General features: G+C 43.1%; 1 protein-coding gene across 1 annotated transcript; it reads left to right on the top strand.

The window, feature by feature from the left end:
- The first annotated feature begins 392 nt into the window (after positions 1 to 392).
- UTP25 (UTP25 small subunit processor component) lies at positions 393 to 15453 on the top strand. The gene is made up of 12 exons (XM_015623025.3): positions 393 to 556; positions 1748 to 1787; positions 2946 to 3195; positions 3902 to 4108; positions 6208 to 6296; positions 7646 to 8056; positions 9109 to 9328; positions 11331 to 11533; positions 12738 to 12920; positions 13513 to 13625; positions 14058 to 14303; positions 15104 to 15453. The coding sequence occupies exons 1-12, from the start codon at positions 456 to 458 to the stop codon at positions 15348 to 15350; spliced, it is 2310 nt and encodes a 769-aa protein (XP_015478511.1). The 5' UTR covers positions 393 to 455; the 3' UTR covers positions 15351 to 15453.
- The last annotated feature ends 651 nt before the right edge of the window (positions 15454 to 16104 follow it).

Below are 16104 nucleotides of genomic sequence, written 5' to 3'. Positions count from 1 at the left end.
TGCTGTAGCTCCACTAGCGTGTACCTGCGCTCCGCCAGGCCGAGCAGCGCCCGCCCCGCCGCCACCACCACGCTGCTCGCCGGCCTCACCCCGGCTCCGGCAGCGGAAACGCGTCACGGCCCGCACCAAGCTCGGGGTGGCGGCCGGCAGCTTCGGGACGGGGTTGAATTTGGATGCAGTCTGGGACAAGTGTTTCCTGCCGGTACTTCGTGCTCCCCAGCGCGGTTCGCACGCACAAACGCGCTCCCGGCGCGGCACGCGGGCCGCCGCGGGCGGGGCGAGGCCCGGCCCCTGAGCTCACCCCCTTCCGCCTCTCCTTCCAGCCGCCCTCGGCCCCGCCTTCCCAGGCCGCACCGCCCGCCCCGGCATCACCGTGCGGCGCCGGGCTGCGGGCACCGCCCCGCCGTGCGACAGCGCAGCGCGCCCGGCACCCACGTGGAGCGGGCCGGACCGGCATGGGCAAGCGGCGAGCCGGGCGGGAGCTGCTGCGCAGCCTGAGCAAGAAGCAGAAGAAGCACCTGCGGGAGTTCGGCGAGGAGCACCCGTTCTATGACAAGTGAGTGCCGGGCTGGGCCAGCCCGCGCGGGGCCGCCCCTTCCCCGCGGTGCGGGGCTGCAGGGCCGAGGAGCCGCGCTCAGCCCGGGGCCGCTCCCTCTCACGCTTCCCCTGGGCTCCCGAGGGAAGGAGGGCAGTGTCAGCTGCAAGGCGCACTGCCGCTCCTGAGCCGGGAGTCTCGAAAGCAGAACGGAAAGCAGGAAATCTCGGCTCGGATTTTCTTGCAATAAATGTAAACTCTTGTGGTGCAGCCCGGAGGCTGCCACGACGAGTCGGGAGGCGGAGGAGTGCAAGGTGGGCTCCCATTTTGATACCAGGCTGGTCTCTTGGCTTGTCAGGGTTCCAGCTTTCCCACTGGTTAGTCCGTGCTCTTTTCTGATCTCGGAAAGAGTATGAAAAGAATGACAAGAGCCATTCCCTTCTCCGCGGGATGCCCGTCTGTCAAAATGACCACCTTCCTTTTATATCCACGTGTAAACTTCTGAGGAAAGAGCTGCTTAGTCCAGCTGCTGTGTGGTGTGTGGTGCTGCTGTAAAACCTTTAGGAGCACGCACACAGTGTTAAGGTTTGTTGTTTGTGTGTCCCCTGGGACTCTCCTGGCCTGTGTGGATTTGGGATGGAAGGCCTGCTGAAGGGAATGTCCTGTGTGTCACCCTGTACGGTGATGCTCAGTCCCACACAAGACTTGCATCTTTTTGAAAGAATTGAGGTTAGTTTAAGCCCAGCTTATACAGTGGCTTCTTTGAAGAACTGCAGCCCCAACACTGGTTAATTAATGCTGGTTTTCCTTTAATTTGTGTCTTTTTCCCACTTCACAGACAAATATTTAGTACTAGAAGTAGTTTTTGTTTAGCTTTTTTAAAAACTACCCTTGTAGCTAGATTATTTTAATTCCTTTTGAGACATCATCTTCTGATTAACACTGGATTTTACTTCAGAATTTTTGTTGATCAGTTGTAATGCCTGAGCACTTAGGCTTCATGTACAGAGGGTCGCACCACCTGAGAGGGTGACCCTTAAGGGTAAATGCCCAATCTGTTTTCTTACGGAGACATGTGTAATGGTTTGGTTTTTAGCTTTCCTTTAAATTCCTTAAACTTGCACAACTGATCAATTCACTCTTCCCTTAATTTCTTTCATCCTGTGTGGAACATTATTGGCAGAATAAGGTATTTTAGTGCTTTCTTTTCAGGGTTTCTGGAAGAGCAGAAGCAACTCAAATATGTGAACTGGTAATGTATTTTTACTCCTTCCTTATTTTTATCTTTGTATAGTTCAGTGAAATGAAAAACTTAGCATTTCGTGTTTCCAGCTTATTCAGGCTGATTAAGTTGTTCCACTTAGAAAAACAGGATTTAGGAGAAAAAGATCAATGTGAGTTTTGTGTGGCTCTGAATTGTTTTCTGTAATGTCTAACTCAAAACTGTAATACCATCAGAGGGCAGAAGCAGCAGGAAATAACAGCAGTTCTTAACTTTTTTGTGTATTACTTAGTCACAGTGAAAATTAGATCATGCTTTAAGTTGTTTCAATAATTTTGATAAACTTAGTGTTGCATGAGTTAGGAGACTTTGTTCTCTGTTGAACAAAGAAATATATTAATACTTATTCTTCTTCAGATTGCCAGTGCTTTACTTTTGTTTCAGTCAGGATTTGGTAACCTCCTTTATCATCAGATTAATAAAAGGTTTCAAAGTTTTAATTTGGAAAAATTAATTACTCTATTTCATTTGTTTCTTTTAGCAATTTACTGATTTTTTTTTTGGGGGGGGGCTAAAAGAAACTAAGAAAGGAGTCAATGGTGTTGTGTTGATACTCATGGTTTCACTCTATTTTTGGCTATAATATAGACATTGGTTTGTGCAAGCCCAGGACAGAACTGGGTCAAGTCTAGCTTGCTCAAAGTGTAGAGCTGTACAGCTGACCTAAACCTGACCAACTCCTCAGGGACCTGTTTTCCACTGACAGCTTTTTCACTTACGTTCTTGAGAGCCAGAAGCATTTCCAGCATGCTCTGTCCCTTGTATGGGTGCCTTTCTACAATTTTCAATCTGTGTGTGGTTTTCTTAGAAGAATCTGGTGCTGGTTCAGCAAAGGCCTTGTCTTTGAAGATCAAGTGTTCTCACTCAGCTGAGATGGAAAGCACTGGGTTTTGTGATACTCCAAAGTCAAACTGGTGCAGAAAGAGGCACTTCAGTCTCTCCCAAGATGCTTTCAAAATCTGAATGGAGGTGTCCAGCATAATTATTGGCCTAAAATGGTGGGTCTTGAAAACCCCATTGCATCTGTGAGAGGGTTAACATAACAGTGCAAGTAGAGGTAAGGATATTTGCTTGCTGCTTTATAGGCTGTTATTGTTGTTGCTTTTATACTTGTGTTTTTCTTTCCAGTCTGAGGATTCTGATAAATCAAGTGCAGAAAGCGATTCAGAGACTGAAGTGGAACAGGTCTCTGGGTATCATAAGCTCCTGGCTACCCTGAAGACCTCACCTGAGTCTGAGAGTGAGGAAGAGGAAGATGAAAGTGAATCAGAAGAAGCTGAGGAAAGTGAGGCAGAAACGGACAGTGGAGGGTCCCAGGAGACTGGAGAAGCAGAGGGAGGTGAAGAAGATAAGAATGATGTTCCAGAGGAGGAAGAAGGTAGTTTGTCTTTTCCCATGCTTCTTTGGTAAATGTTGTTTGACTAACGTATGTTTTTAGCCAAGTTCCTGGTGTAGACTGGCTTGTTGGCTGGGTGCTCTTCTGCCTTGGAGACTCTGTTGCTCCATTGGCTCTGTGTGGGTGGGAGCAGCAGCTGCTGAAGGATTTAGCAGGGGAAAGGGTAGCTGTGCTCATTTTCCGCCAGACAGCCTGCTGCTGCTTCCTCAGATGTTGTTTGTGCGGCAGCACAGAGGAAATCCACATGGAGCAGCAGACCAGGGGTTCTCACCCACTCATGGGAGACGCAAGCTGTTCTCTCAAGCAGCATCTGGCTTGGCTGTGTCACCGAGAGGAGGGAAAGGTTTGCCTCACAGCACAGCACAGGAAAGAATATGGAAATTGGAAGGAAACTTCCACTTTTACGGTGAGGTATCCGCATTGATGAAGCCTGCAAAGAAGTGCTGGGAGAGAGGAGTCAGCCTTTAATCATTTCCAGTTATTTGGTGTCTTTGGAAACGAAAAGTTAAATTCCACAAATTATGTAACATTTGGCATGCTAGCCAAAAGTCATCTTTATTGTAGAATACAAAGCGTGCTTTTATCTTTTTTGGTAGAGTTTTGGGAGGAAAAAATCAGTAACTCAAAGGGAACAGCATCTACAGACAGTAACTTTTCCAAGAGAAAATAACCTGTTTCTTACTGACAGCCACAGACACAGCAGAGCAGATGCTCAGCCAGGAGCAGGCTGATGGCACAGATATCTCTTGTGACCCACGTCATGGAGTAATTGAGGAGTTTACTGATGTGAAACATGAATCTGAATTTAGCTTGGAAACCAATTTCATGGAAGAGGAGAGTGGAGATTGCAATGCAGATAGAAGAGACAGCAGTTCTTCACAAGGTCTTTCAGCAGGTAAAAAGTTGATTGTGTGTCTGTGTTTAGGGATCTGCCTTTAGAGGAGTATCTGTAAACATGTTTAAATTGTCCAACACCCTAGCAATAGGCTGTACAACTTCTAAGTTCTTCCACTACATTATTCATGGTATTGCCCACATGTCAGATGGTTACATAAGGGACCCTTAATGCAGCTGTGCAGCTGAACCATTTGTTCTCTGTAGCCCCTGGGGACTGGGATTCATGTGGGGTTTCTGCTATGACTGGTAAAGTTTGAAGTATCAAGGACTAGAAAAGTGTGTGGAGGGTGTTGTTCTGCTGCTTTTATAGTAGTTTTAAAAGCCACTGTAATACAAAGAGGTCTGCAAGCCTGCACTTGACTAGGGAAGATATTCTTGGCACAAACAGCACAGGAGATAATCACAAAACTGACCTGTGAGGGCATTCTTCACATCTCAGTGGAGTTAGAGGTCAGATTCTGAGAAGCTCGGAGCAGCCACAGTAATTTAGACAAAGCGCTCTCAGAATTTTGAAGGTTATGCGGAGGAATCTGGTTGCACCAGGATCAGGAGAGTATGAAGCCTCAGCAGAGCACAGGTAATGTCTTTTAAGGGTGTATCCCAGAATCTCTGTGCACTGATGGATGCATCTGAAGCTCAGATATTGTAGTTGTCCCACCATATGTAACAAAATAACTGTGTTGCAGGGATGTGCGATCCTTCAGCGACATGGCACACCCTGGCACTAGCACAGCTTCTGCTCATATTTAATGCTCTATGCCTTTAATATCAGATGGCGTAGTTTGAGAGAGAGAAATATGTTTGTAGCATCCCTAGTGATGCTGGCTTGTCATCTTGGAGCAGCAGCTGACATTAGATCTGGGAGGCAGCCTGGGTGATACATGAAATGTGTGGAAGCATCAAAGGGCCATGTGATAGAAAAAACAGCTCGTTCTTGTTACCATGAGAATATGACTTAGGCTGTTGGCATTGCATTTTAATGAGAACAGTAGCTCTCCAACTGCATGCTAAGTATCCTAACAGCTTTGTTCCACCTATAAATGATGCACTACTCCTCAGTGGGTTCTTGTAGCTTGGAAGTGTCTTTATAATCTGTTGCAGAAAATTAATCACTTAAGATAGCAGAAAGGGGATGAATTTCTTCTCTGATCCTGGGGTCACTAAAATTCCTGAAAACACATCCCATTACTCCCTCTACTTTATTGGGAAAATGCTGGAATCAGTAAAACTCAACTAAGGAGAGACCCTGCAGTACAATTAAATGATATCCAGTTCATTTGCATTTCTGGAAAGATTTTCTCAATTTTTTTTTCAGCGTCATGATCAGTAAATATCTTGACTTTTGCCTGGGTAACTTGTGTGTGGGCTGGCTATTTGTTGGCGAGCACCAGTGTTCCCTAATTAGTTTTCTTAATGCAGCAAATGCTGCTGTGCTGCAAGCAGGATACAGGGCTTGGCTTTCAAAATTAACTTTGCATGTGACTTTGTGCGTGCCAGTGTCTTTGAGTGTAATACGGTTTAACAGTTCTTTGCCTCTCCTTTCCTTTAAAAAAAAGATGCTTATTAAATAAATCAAATTTTTTCTCACTCCAGGCAATTTTTGCTCCCCTTGTCCAAAAATTGCCTCATATTTCTCTGTTTAATTACAAACTGTGTTCATATTACTGGCCAAAGCCCTGGGCAGAACTATTTGTAAATTAGGAAGGTTAGCAAGTTCACTTGGGACTTTACTATTGACAGCCTTTTTCACCTGCAAGCAATGGACATGTCAGAGCTTAAGGCAAAAAATTGCCACTGTTTTCCACTACATATTGTTTTCCTGTCTAACATTTGATTAGTGCTTGAAAATTCTAGTACTTCCATAAGTGCTTCTTTTTCTTTTTTAAAAGCAATCTGTCAAATCTGTTCTCTCTGTTCTTTGCAGAGAGAATTTGACATCCTTTCTCTCATCTCCAAGTGCTTTGAAATAACTAGGTTTAATTGTGGTGTTGGCCAGCATGGAAACTGTTCATCTTATTTGCAAATCTATTCTGCAACTCGATTCTACTATTAGCTGCAATAGTTCTCAGGCTGTTTTTTTGTTGTTGCTGTAAATAGATCCATTTAAACAGCACATGGACAAAGAACTTGAGGAAAAGGAAATAGAGAAAATGTCTGCACTTCCTAAAACTTCAAGTCAAAGCCAGGTAATAATGTTCTGTAGTCATCCAGCATTCCCACAATCCTTTTTTATACAGGTGAAGTAGATCACAATTGTTGTTAATAGCTGATGGCACTAGAATTATCGAGATTTTGTCACTGTGTTGTTGTTGAACTGTTTTCTTCTTCACTTACTGCTGACCAAGAGTTAAAATGTGCACTCTGCTGTTGTGGAGGCATATGGTGATACATCAGAAACACGTAGCTTTAGCCTTTGAGCTGTAGTCCCAAAACCTTGACAAGGGGTGGAAACAGAGCTTGTTTCTGAGTGGTGACAGCACAGTGCCAGGGATGTGCTCTGCAGCTGAGCTTCTGAGGTGACCATGTACACTTTTAAAAGTACTTATGATGCACTTTCACATTCTTGCTTCAGGATGGCTCTGTCCCTGTACACATTTACAAGCCAGTGAAGGGGAATTTATTACTTAAATTACTTCATTACTTAATTCTGGCAATAACATGTGAATTACAGAACCAGAAAACCACCTCAGTATTTGACAGAGAATATTGGTTTTCAGAATACTCATTTTTAGACAAACCTTTGCTTCATAACTTTTCCACATCTGATTTTGTTTTGGAGAGTTGCCTTCCATTCTGCTTAGCCATATGCTGGGTGACATTCACTGGAAGATACCCAATGGTTAGTTAGTCAGAGAGAAAGCTGTGATTTTTTTATTTTTTTTTTCCAGTTTAATTTATTTTTTTAGCACATGGTGGGCAAAATTACCAGTGCCACCTGAAGCAATGCATGTTATATCTTTGCTTAAATTGCTGTAGCTACTTTATGGGGACAGTTGGGGACAACTTGCATAGCAGAAGGCTTAAAGTTTAGAGTTTTCCCATAGTACACTGATAGCTGTTCAAAATCAGACAGACATCCAACAAGTCTGCATTTAACAACTGAATCGCAACTTCTGGGATTAGCCCCTAATGGGTTTATTTTCTTCTTTGATCAAAGTATGTACCTCAGTGGGGCCAATTGGTAAGCACAGTTGGACTCCAGGGTTCTAATCTTGTCCCTGGTTTGAGCCACTGATTTGCTGGGCAGGTTAGGAAGAAAATTCCTCAGTTTCCTCTGGCCTGGTAACAGTTACAGACATATCATTGCAAAATCCATCCATATCTACCAAGCTGAAATTTATTGTTATTTATCCTGGCAGACTCTAAAAGGGATTGTATAATGAAAAAAAGGTTTATGCTTGTATTATGAAAAGATAAATTCCTTAATTTCATTAACTTGATTAAAGTTGATATCACCAGCTGTGGTGTTATGCTTTCAAGTGTGCAAGGTTTGGTACTTATGACTCCTCAGTGTTGTTGGGTTATTGTTTTTCAGTGGCCAAGGCTGGGTCAACTAATTTTTTCTTCCACTTTGGAGAAACATAAAACTTTGAAAGCAGACAAAGAAGTTGATGTGAAACAGCTTCATCTCCACAAGCCTTTGGAATCCACTTGGCCAAAAGTGAATAAACAATTTCTGTCTGCGGTGGACAAACCACTTGATTCCTCTTTTACCCCATTACAAAGAGAGCTTTTCTGTATCATGAATTCATACCGGGACTTGTTCTATCCAGAAAGAAATGCTTTAACAAATGGAGAAGAGATCCGGCACACTTACTGCCTGCATGCCTTGAACCATGTCCTCAAGGCCAATGCCCAGGTGCTCAGCAACAATGCCAAACGGAGGGATCAAAAGCCAGGGACTGACACCGATGACCACAGGGACCAGGGGCTCACCAGGCCTAAGGTAAGAGACCTCTGATTCCCTGATCCCCACCCTGGCCACCTGCTCTGGCTGTAAAAACATCCTGGTAGTAGTTTACCCACAAGTATTTCTGTTGCTGTTCTCTCAGGTGATGTGTTCCTGGGCATGTGCTTTTCTAGATCCCTTTATCATGTCTGGAAGCTGTCCTCCATGGCCAGGGCAGGGAAAATGCCATGTGAGAAGCAGTGAGCTCAGGGTTGTTAGCCAGCCTGGTTCTATGCCAAGCCATGGGTTTGACTTTTTTTTATTCCCTATCACCACAGACTGACAAGTTTTCCTGCTTCCATATTTAAATCTGACAGTGCAGACAGGTGCCTCCACATCAATCTTCAGTATCAGTGCAGGTAGTGTAGGCTGTCACTCAATGTGGCATGTGCCAGAAATTCTTTTGTCCTTAGGCACTTGGAAGGACTTGCCTACATGGAAGGATCTTTCTGTACCTAGGAATACTTCAGGGAATCCCAGCCTTGCTGTCAAGGCCACCTGTTGTAACTGGGGGAGTGGGCCTCAAACCAGTCCTCCCAGGATTTGTAGCATCCCATAGTTGATAACTAGGTGGATTCAGCTATGGCAGCCTGTCACCAGTGTGCTGGCTGCCTGTTGAACTGTTCTAGAGTTGAGTTTCAGTGTTTGCTGCATGCCTGGAAAGTCTTTGGTTTTCATGTTGACTCCCCCATCAGCTATTTATGTTTTGGGGTTCTGTGCAGAGACTGTTGCCACCCACACAAGAGCCAGCCCTTGACCCTTGTCTCTGTGTCACAAGGCAAGCTCTTGCTTGCCTGGGGCTCAGGGAGGAGAGGAGAACGTGCTTAGTTTTCAGTTCCCCTGTACTGGTACCCTGAGGGAGCTGGGGAACCAGGCTGAGCTGCTGGCCACGACCAGTTCAAGAGCAGTGCATCTTCCCTCCATGCTGCTTGTCAGAATGCTTTTGTTTGATTGTTGATCACGGGGGCAGATCCAAGCCAGAAGTTTAATTAATGTACATTTAATGGCGACATAATGGGTTACTCTCTTGTAACTGTTGATCTGCTCAGGTACTGATGATAGTGCCCTTCAGGGAGTGTGCTCTGCGGATTGTGCATATTATCATCAGTCTCCTTGAAGTGAATGACAAGAAAAAAATAGATGTAAGTAATAAAAAGCGCTTCAAGGGGGAGTTTGGCTCTGACCCGGAAGAGAAGCCCCCCAACCTGAAAAGACCTGAAGATTATGAAGCCGTCTTTGCTGGCAACATTGATGACCACTTCAGAATTGGTAATGACCTACTGAACAGATGATTTTTAGCTTGTACAGAACTGCTAAGTAGCAAATTTTTCCCAAATGCCTAAGAGCTGTCAGGGCTGGAAGTTCTGGTGAGATTCTAAGCCGCGTGGTATTCCTGCTGATTTTGCCCTGGCAACCTGGATTTTTCTGAAAATCTTTCTTGCCTTGCCAGAACTTAAAAAGGAAGAGAAAATAGAGAAGTAATTATTTTCACATCAAGTTCAGAATAATTTAAAATGCAATGACAGCTTTATTCTAGCAGGACTGCCCACACCTCATTTTGGAGATAGCCTTGATTATGCAGCAAAAATCTTTTCATGTTATAAAAAAAAAAAAAATCTTTTGGGTTTAATTAGCCTGTTCACAATGTCTCGTGTAATGGTTGGAACAAAATTAAAGCTCAATACTGAGTAAAGCAGTTTTCTGCTGTGCTTCCCGTGGTTTTCATGGAAGCAAATGGGTAGCAGCAAGTAGGAGTGTTGGACAAGCAGAAAATGTGAGACTGTTTCATAATACTGTAATCTTATGCTGTTTAGTAACTCAGTATGCAGAGAACTAGCTAGTGGCTTGTTTCCTGGAGCTGCTAAGATGAGAAGGCAGTTTTTCTAACTTGACAGATCAGAGGCTTTTGAAATAGTGCACCTTGAAAGATAAATTGGCACCCCAAGAAATGTAATGATACAGTGGAAGATGTGAGCAGGTCGCACTCAGTCTTTCTTCCTTCCCCAGTGAATATCTCTCAGATGAGAGCATCTTACTTTCAGTAGCATAATAATTTTCCTTTTAGTCCTCTCCCGTACCACACTCTACTTGTTCCACTTACTGAGTGTTAAGAAATGATTGAAGAAACTTTCAGTGCTGTTAACTTGCAGAAGCAAATTATAGAAGCAGAATAATTTCTCTTTCTTACTGTGCTGCACACCCTGTTACTTCTGCACAAAGATCTAATTTAAAGCACATTTGTTATGCCTTACTGAAACCACCACTCACATTTTTAAACAGAAAGAAGACTTGATGTTTCTAAACTGTGTATATGCTGTGACAAGTGATATCTTCTTCCTGGAAATTCAACCAATTGAACCTTTATGATTTTATTTCTTTTTCCATTTTTATCCTTGGGTTGAAATAGACAGCAGGAGAGGCCCCTACTGCTGCCTCTGAAATTGTTGGAAGGGCCTTCAGCTGTACCTGTGCTACCTGCCTTCACATGGACAAGGAGAGAAGTTGGAGAGACTTTCTTGGGCAGATTGAAGGGGATGGTTTGAATGTGGTCAGGACTAGCTGCATTTTTAAGACCAGAAAACTGTGGCTTTTAGAAATACTGCCATGTAGCTATGACACAAACTCCTTTGATTCCTTCCCTTTGATATCTGTAACATGAGAGCTGATGGCATAAGCTGGTTCAGAATGTACCCTGCAACACATAGTGTGAGAAGCAGTATAGGTGCAAGACTTTAGTCACTGGAACATGAAGAACCTTGTCCTTTGTGGTTTGGTAGCAAATCTTTTAGCCCTGTGAATAAAGGCAGTTGATAGTCAAGAGATACACCCCAAATCTTTCATGACAGATTAAAGTAATACATAAATAATTCCTAAAGACAGAGACCAAAGTTCAGGATTCAGGGAGAAAGGAGTAATTCATAATTTCTGGTTGGGTTTTTTTTTTTTCTTAAGTTGTTCAGTCTCCTCATTACCCTGTTCAGCAGAAAATCAGAAACAGTGTGTTTCAGGTATAAATTTTCATTCAGATGATGAAAAATATTTTAAAAAATAATACAGAAATGCTTTGCTAAACTACATGAAAATTTTCCTAATGCTTGTCAAATGGGGGTAAGCACTTTCTGGGTAGAGTTTCAGACAGGTTAGTTGTGTCCAGCTGTATTCATCGGTGTGGGGAGAGGAAATGGGGGAAATTACTGCTCTAGAGCCTCCTGGAAGAATGTGGTTGATAATTGATGTTAACTGAGAAGTTGCTGTTGGTGTTGTTGGACAGGGGTTGCGATCCTGCAGAAGAGCATGAGACTCTATGCACCCTTCTACTCCTCAGACATCATCATTGCCTCTCCCCTGGGCATCAGGACTGTCATTGGTGCAGAGGGGGAGAAGAAGAGAGACTTTGATTTTCTGTCATCAATAGAAATCCTCATAATTGATCAAGCAGACATTTACCTGATGCAGAACTGGGAACACGTTCTGGTGAGTTTTCCATATATGTATTCATTTTTGTGCTGTGCTGTGTCTTGTTGGTCTTGATGTTACTCAGTTTTGGCAGTGAGCAGTATAGCTGTTTTTTACTGATTTGATTCTGGGCATGAATCTTCATTTTCCTTCCTCCCTTCACCCTGATATTTTCCTTTTACTAAGAATATTCTTTCTACAAATTTTGGGTAGTATTCAGGACATGTTTTTGAAACCTAGTTTGGTGCTTTAGTAGTATATTTCATCAAAGGTGTTTTTTGGACAGTTTTAATTATCTTGCAGCAGGAGAATGATGATTCCTGTAATCACATCTGGGAGAAATTATGCCAGCTGTCTGACTGCCCAGTGTCTCAATCAGATTGCAGCCATGTGAGGAGTCTGTGCAGCCTAATTCAGGTTCCTCCAGAAAGCAAGAGGAGCTGGTGCATGTCTCCACTGACTGCAGACATACTAAGCGTTAGTCATGTCCAGAGTTAAACAGTATGAAGGGTTTCCTGTACATTTAATGCCAATAGAGCTCTTGGATTGTGGCTAGTACCCTTCCCTTTTGGCTTTTGGTTAATAGAAGTTTTCAGGATTGAAATGGTAAGGTTTTCTTTTCCACATGAAAACACCTCTGAGGTACGTGGACCAGAAATTTTGACTACACAATGTCACTGTGCATTTAGGATGAGTGCTCTTTCCTCAGGAGTCACAGAAAAAGGGCACATGAGCCCTCACAATATCCAAGGAATGAGTCTTGGAGCCTGCATTCTCCTTTTCCCTTTAGGTGCAACTGCCTGCCAAGTGGTGGCAGGGATGCCACCTAGGCATTGTTCCCTGAGGGCAAAATGCAGTGAATTTCGTCAAACTCTCCCCAAATGTGATGAGAGCTGAGCTGTGCTTGGGCTTCTTTTAGCTCAGAAACCAATGGGCCCATTGACTTTAACACAAACAAATCCATTATACTTGCCCCAGGAGAATATTAGAAGGTTACTGCTCCTGGTGACTAAAGAGATGGTAGCTTTCAGTTCAGTGTCAGGAAATCAAGTAAATTGCTCTTGCTGTGGTCAATAAATTCCAGACAGTGGTGTCTTGGGAGAAGCTGCTTGTTTATATTCTGTGCTGCCTTGCTGGTCCCTGCCCTCTTTCCTACTGCAGTTAAGGCTTTTGCAGGCAGTCAGGGATGTCAGCAGTGATGTGTCTCCATCTGTCTGTGCAGCACCTGATGAAGCACATTAACCTGCTGCCTCTGGATTCCCATGGGGTGGACTTTTCTCGAGTGCGGATGCTGAATCTCAACAACTGGTCCAAGTACTACCGGCAGACACTGCTGTTCAGTGCTCTCCAGGACCCCCAGATTAACTCTGTCTTCAACAAACACTGCTTCAATTACGTTGGGCAGGTGTGTAGCTGGAATGCTGGTGTGGAAGGGAGGGGGAGAGGAAGAGAAAATCCAACATGTAGAAAAATTCTGTAACTCAGTTGCTGACCGTGTATGCCTACTATTTCCCTCTTCCATCTGAATCTCCATGACATTGCATACTGTGCCAGAGGCACAAAGAACTGCTCCTCAGGTAGTGATACTTATTTGATACTTTTATTTCATAGTAGCTGCTGCTTCATGTCAGAAATCGGATTTTTTTTTTTAATTTGACAGACTCAAGTTATTTTGTTTTACTTATTTTGTTGTTAAATGGAGAGTTCATCTGCTTCCTTTTTATCTCTTACTGTGTAAGATGCATGTATTGTTAGTTCCTGTTTCTTTCAAAATACTAAGTAAAAACTTCAGGAGACTGTCTCAGATATATGGGGTTCAGTGCATAAGCAGTCATCGTGTGTTTAACAGACCTGTTTTTTCTATCATGACTGTAGTTTTGTACTTGAGTTTTCTTAAAAACAGCCTTGTGCTGTCAGATGCCAGCTGCGAAAAGCCGGCTGCAGTGTGCCTGCCTTTGGAATGCTGCTTCCCTAAACATCCAACTTCCTTCTCACAGGTGGCTGTCCGCAACGTGCCGCTCACTGGCTCCATCAGCCACGTGGTGGTCCAGCTTCCTCATGTTTTTCGGAGATTAGAAGCTGACAGTGTATCTTCTGTGATAGATGCAAGGTACTGTGCGTCTTGGACTGTTTTGCTGTGCTCTAATGACTGCATTTTCAGATTTAGTGGAGTGTCCTGCAGAGCACACTGTGGGTTCACCACAGAAGTACATCTTCTTCAGCCCTCACGTGTGGGCTGGGCTCTGCACAGGTGGAGGGGAGTACTGACCTTCTTCTTTCCAAAGGCTCTGGAGAATAGAATCTGGGGAAGGAATACCAATCTCTACCATAGTTGTGTAGTGCTGCTAAAGTCTTTTATCTTCTACACATGTAAAAATCCTGTGAAGTTAAAAGAAGGAAAAATGTAGTGAAAATCTTTGGCAGTCTGTTGTTTGATGATGTACATTCATCAGACTCATATACGTGAGTTTCCTGAGCTCATCAGAATTAGAAAGCTGAAGTTTAATCCTGGTTAAAACGTATTTCTTTTTTTTAAATTGAGGTTTCAGTTTTTCATTGACAAAGTTCTGCCTGAGTACCGCGACGCCATCATGTCCCACACGCTCATTTATGTCCCGTCCTACTTTGACTACGTGCGCCTTCGAAACTACTTCAAGAAAGAGGACCTGAATTTCACTTACATCTGTGAATACACGAAAAAAGCTGCTGTCTGCAGAGCAAGGCGCTTCTTTCTCAAGGGAGAGAAGCAGTTTTTATTGTTCACTGAACGTTTCCACTTCTACAAAAGGTGAATTGCAGACCAAGTTTTCCCTCTGAGTTGTGTGTGTGAAGGTAGAGTCTGACCTTAGTCATAGATGGGCTGTGCTGCTTTTTGAATCTGTTGGATCCCTCTGAGGACTTCTTTGACTGAAGTCAGAGTTGTTAAGTTTACTTTCAAGTTTTTACCTCTTGTCTAGTCCCTTTGCAGAGACTTTAGTATTTTGTTATGAGCAAAGCTTTATTCAGGAACGTAAGTGCTGCCAAGTTCCAGTGATATCAGGACAGGATGATATTGCCTGCAAATGGCAGGCCTTTTATTGGCCTATTTATTTTTGGGCCTTCTATTTGTGTTCATCTGTGCCACAATAATTGTATAAAATTTTGGAAGTAGTAAATAATTGATTAAACAATACAGCAAGCTGAGACCACCTGGAAAATTTTCTACATCCTGACTGGAGTTGTTTACAGATTTCTAATGGAATAGGATTTTTTTTCTGTTAGAAGATGTTTTATCAAATACAAAAAGTTTCATTAGGCTCAGTCTGATCAGGCTTCACAGTATTAAAATCCAAGCTGAAGAGGCTGACTACTTCGTAAATTGGTGGTGGTTGGTACTTTAGAGGAGGTCATTGTGCATGGCAGTGTGAGGTTTTCCCCCTAAATTCTACATCTCTTTAGTCTTCAGTCCATGGCACAGAGTTTGTAAAGTTGAGTTACAGCTGATGTGCACTGGGGTTGATGGAAATTGGAAGACTCAATTGATGTTTTAACGTGCATATTTTGTAAAATTTGCCTCAAATTTTTTGGTTTTTGTTTCTTCTACTGCAGGTATACAATAAAAGGCATTAGGAACCTCATTTTCTATGAATTACCAACATACTCCCATTTCTACAGTGAGATTTGTAACATGCTGAAGGCCACAGACAGTGGGGTGGATGCTACTTGGACTTGTACTGCGCTCTACTCCAAGTATGATGCTCAGAAATTGGCAGCAGTGGTTGGCATAGACCGCACAGCTCAAATGCTACAGTCCAAGAAGAATGTGCACCTCTTTGTTACAGGAGAAAATGATTAAGTGATTCTACAGACTGGGTGATGGGATGGACCTGCATTTTATTCCTAATGCAGATTTTTATATTGCTTTTTAAAAAAGTATTAAATATTCTGTTGAAAATGTCTGTATAGTATTAAATTTTGTATTTCAGTACTCTTCTCAACAAGAAATGAAGGATGCCATTCAAAAAAGCACAGCTTAGGAGGTGTTTGCTGTGAAACAAAATCAATCCAGAACTCTTTTTCTTGTATATTAAAAAAATCATGGGTCAGTTAGATTCCTGCAATGATAAATTGTCTCTGCTGGACACAAAATGATTCACACAGACACGGCTCAATGTGTGATAGGAAAAAGAGAGCGATTTATTCCGTGGTTTCAGTATTTATAGATCCTCGACAACGACCAGGGATTGGATGGTCAGGTTACCACCTTCTCACCCACACTGGTCATGAGAAACGTCCATCAAAAGACATTTCTTTAATGGAATGTATAAACATCTATGTTTATAGTTACTTTCCTGGGAAAGTGGCTAGAAACTATGAAAGCAAGATCAGAAGGCTTAATTCTCAGGGTGACAATAAATAGCTTTTGAGTAGACTGTTTAATTTCTATTTCAGGTGTAGCAAATGCACCTTCTTTTCTCAAAGGGAAGTTTTTTGTCTTGTCCAGGATAAGAAAAATGCCCAAATATTTAATGAGTCACTATTCTGTAAGCCTACACAAGGGAGGTGCAGACAAGGCCTCTACAGCACAAGTGTGTTGCTGAATGAGAGTT

The sequence above is a fragment of the Parus major genome, chromosome 3 (assembly GCF_001522545.3).
Source record: "Parus major isolate Abel chromosome 3, Parus_major1.1, whole genome shotgun sequence".
NCBI classification, from domain to species: domain Eukaryota; kingdom Metazoa; phylum Chordata; class Aves; order Passeriformes; family Paridae; genus Parus; species Parus major.
The sequence above is the reverse complement of the archived record's forward strand: the minus strand, read 5'-3'. Positions and strand labels throughout refer to the sequence as shown.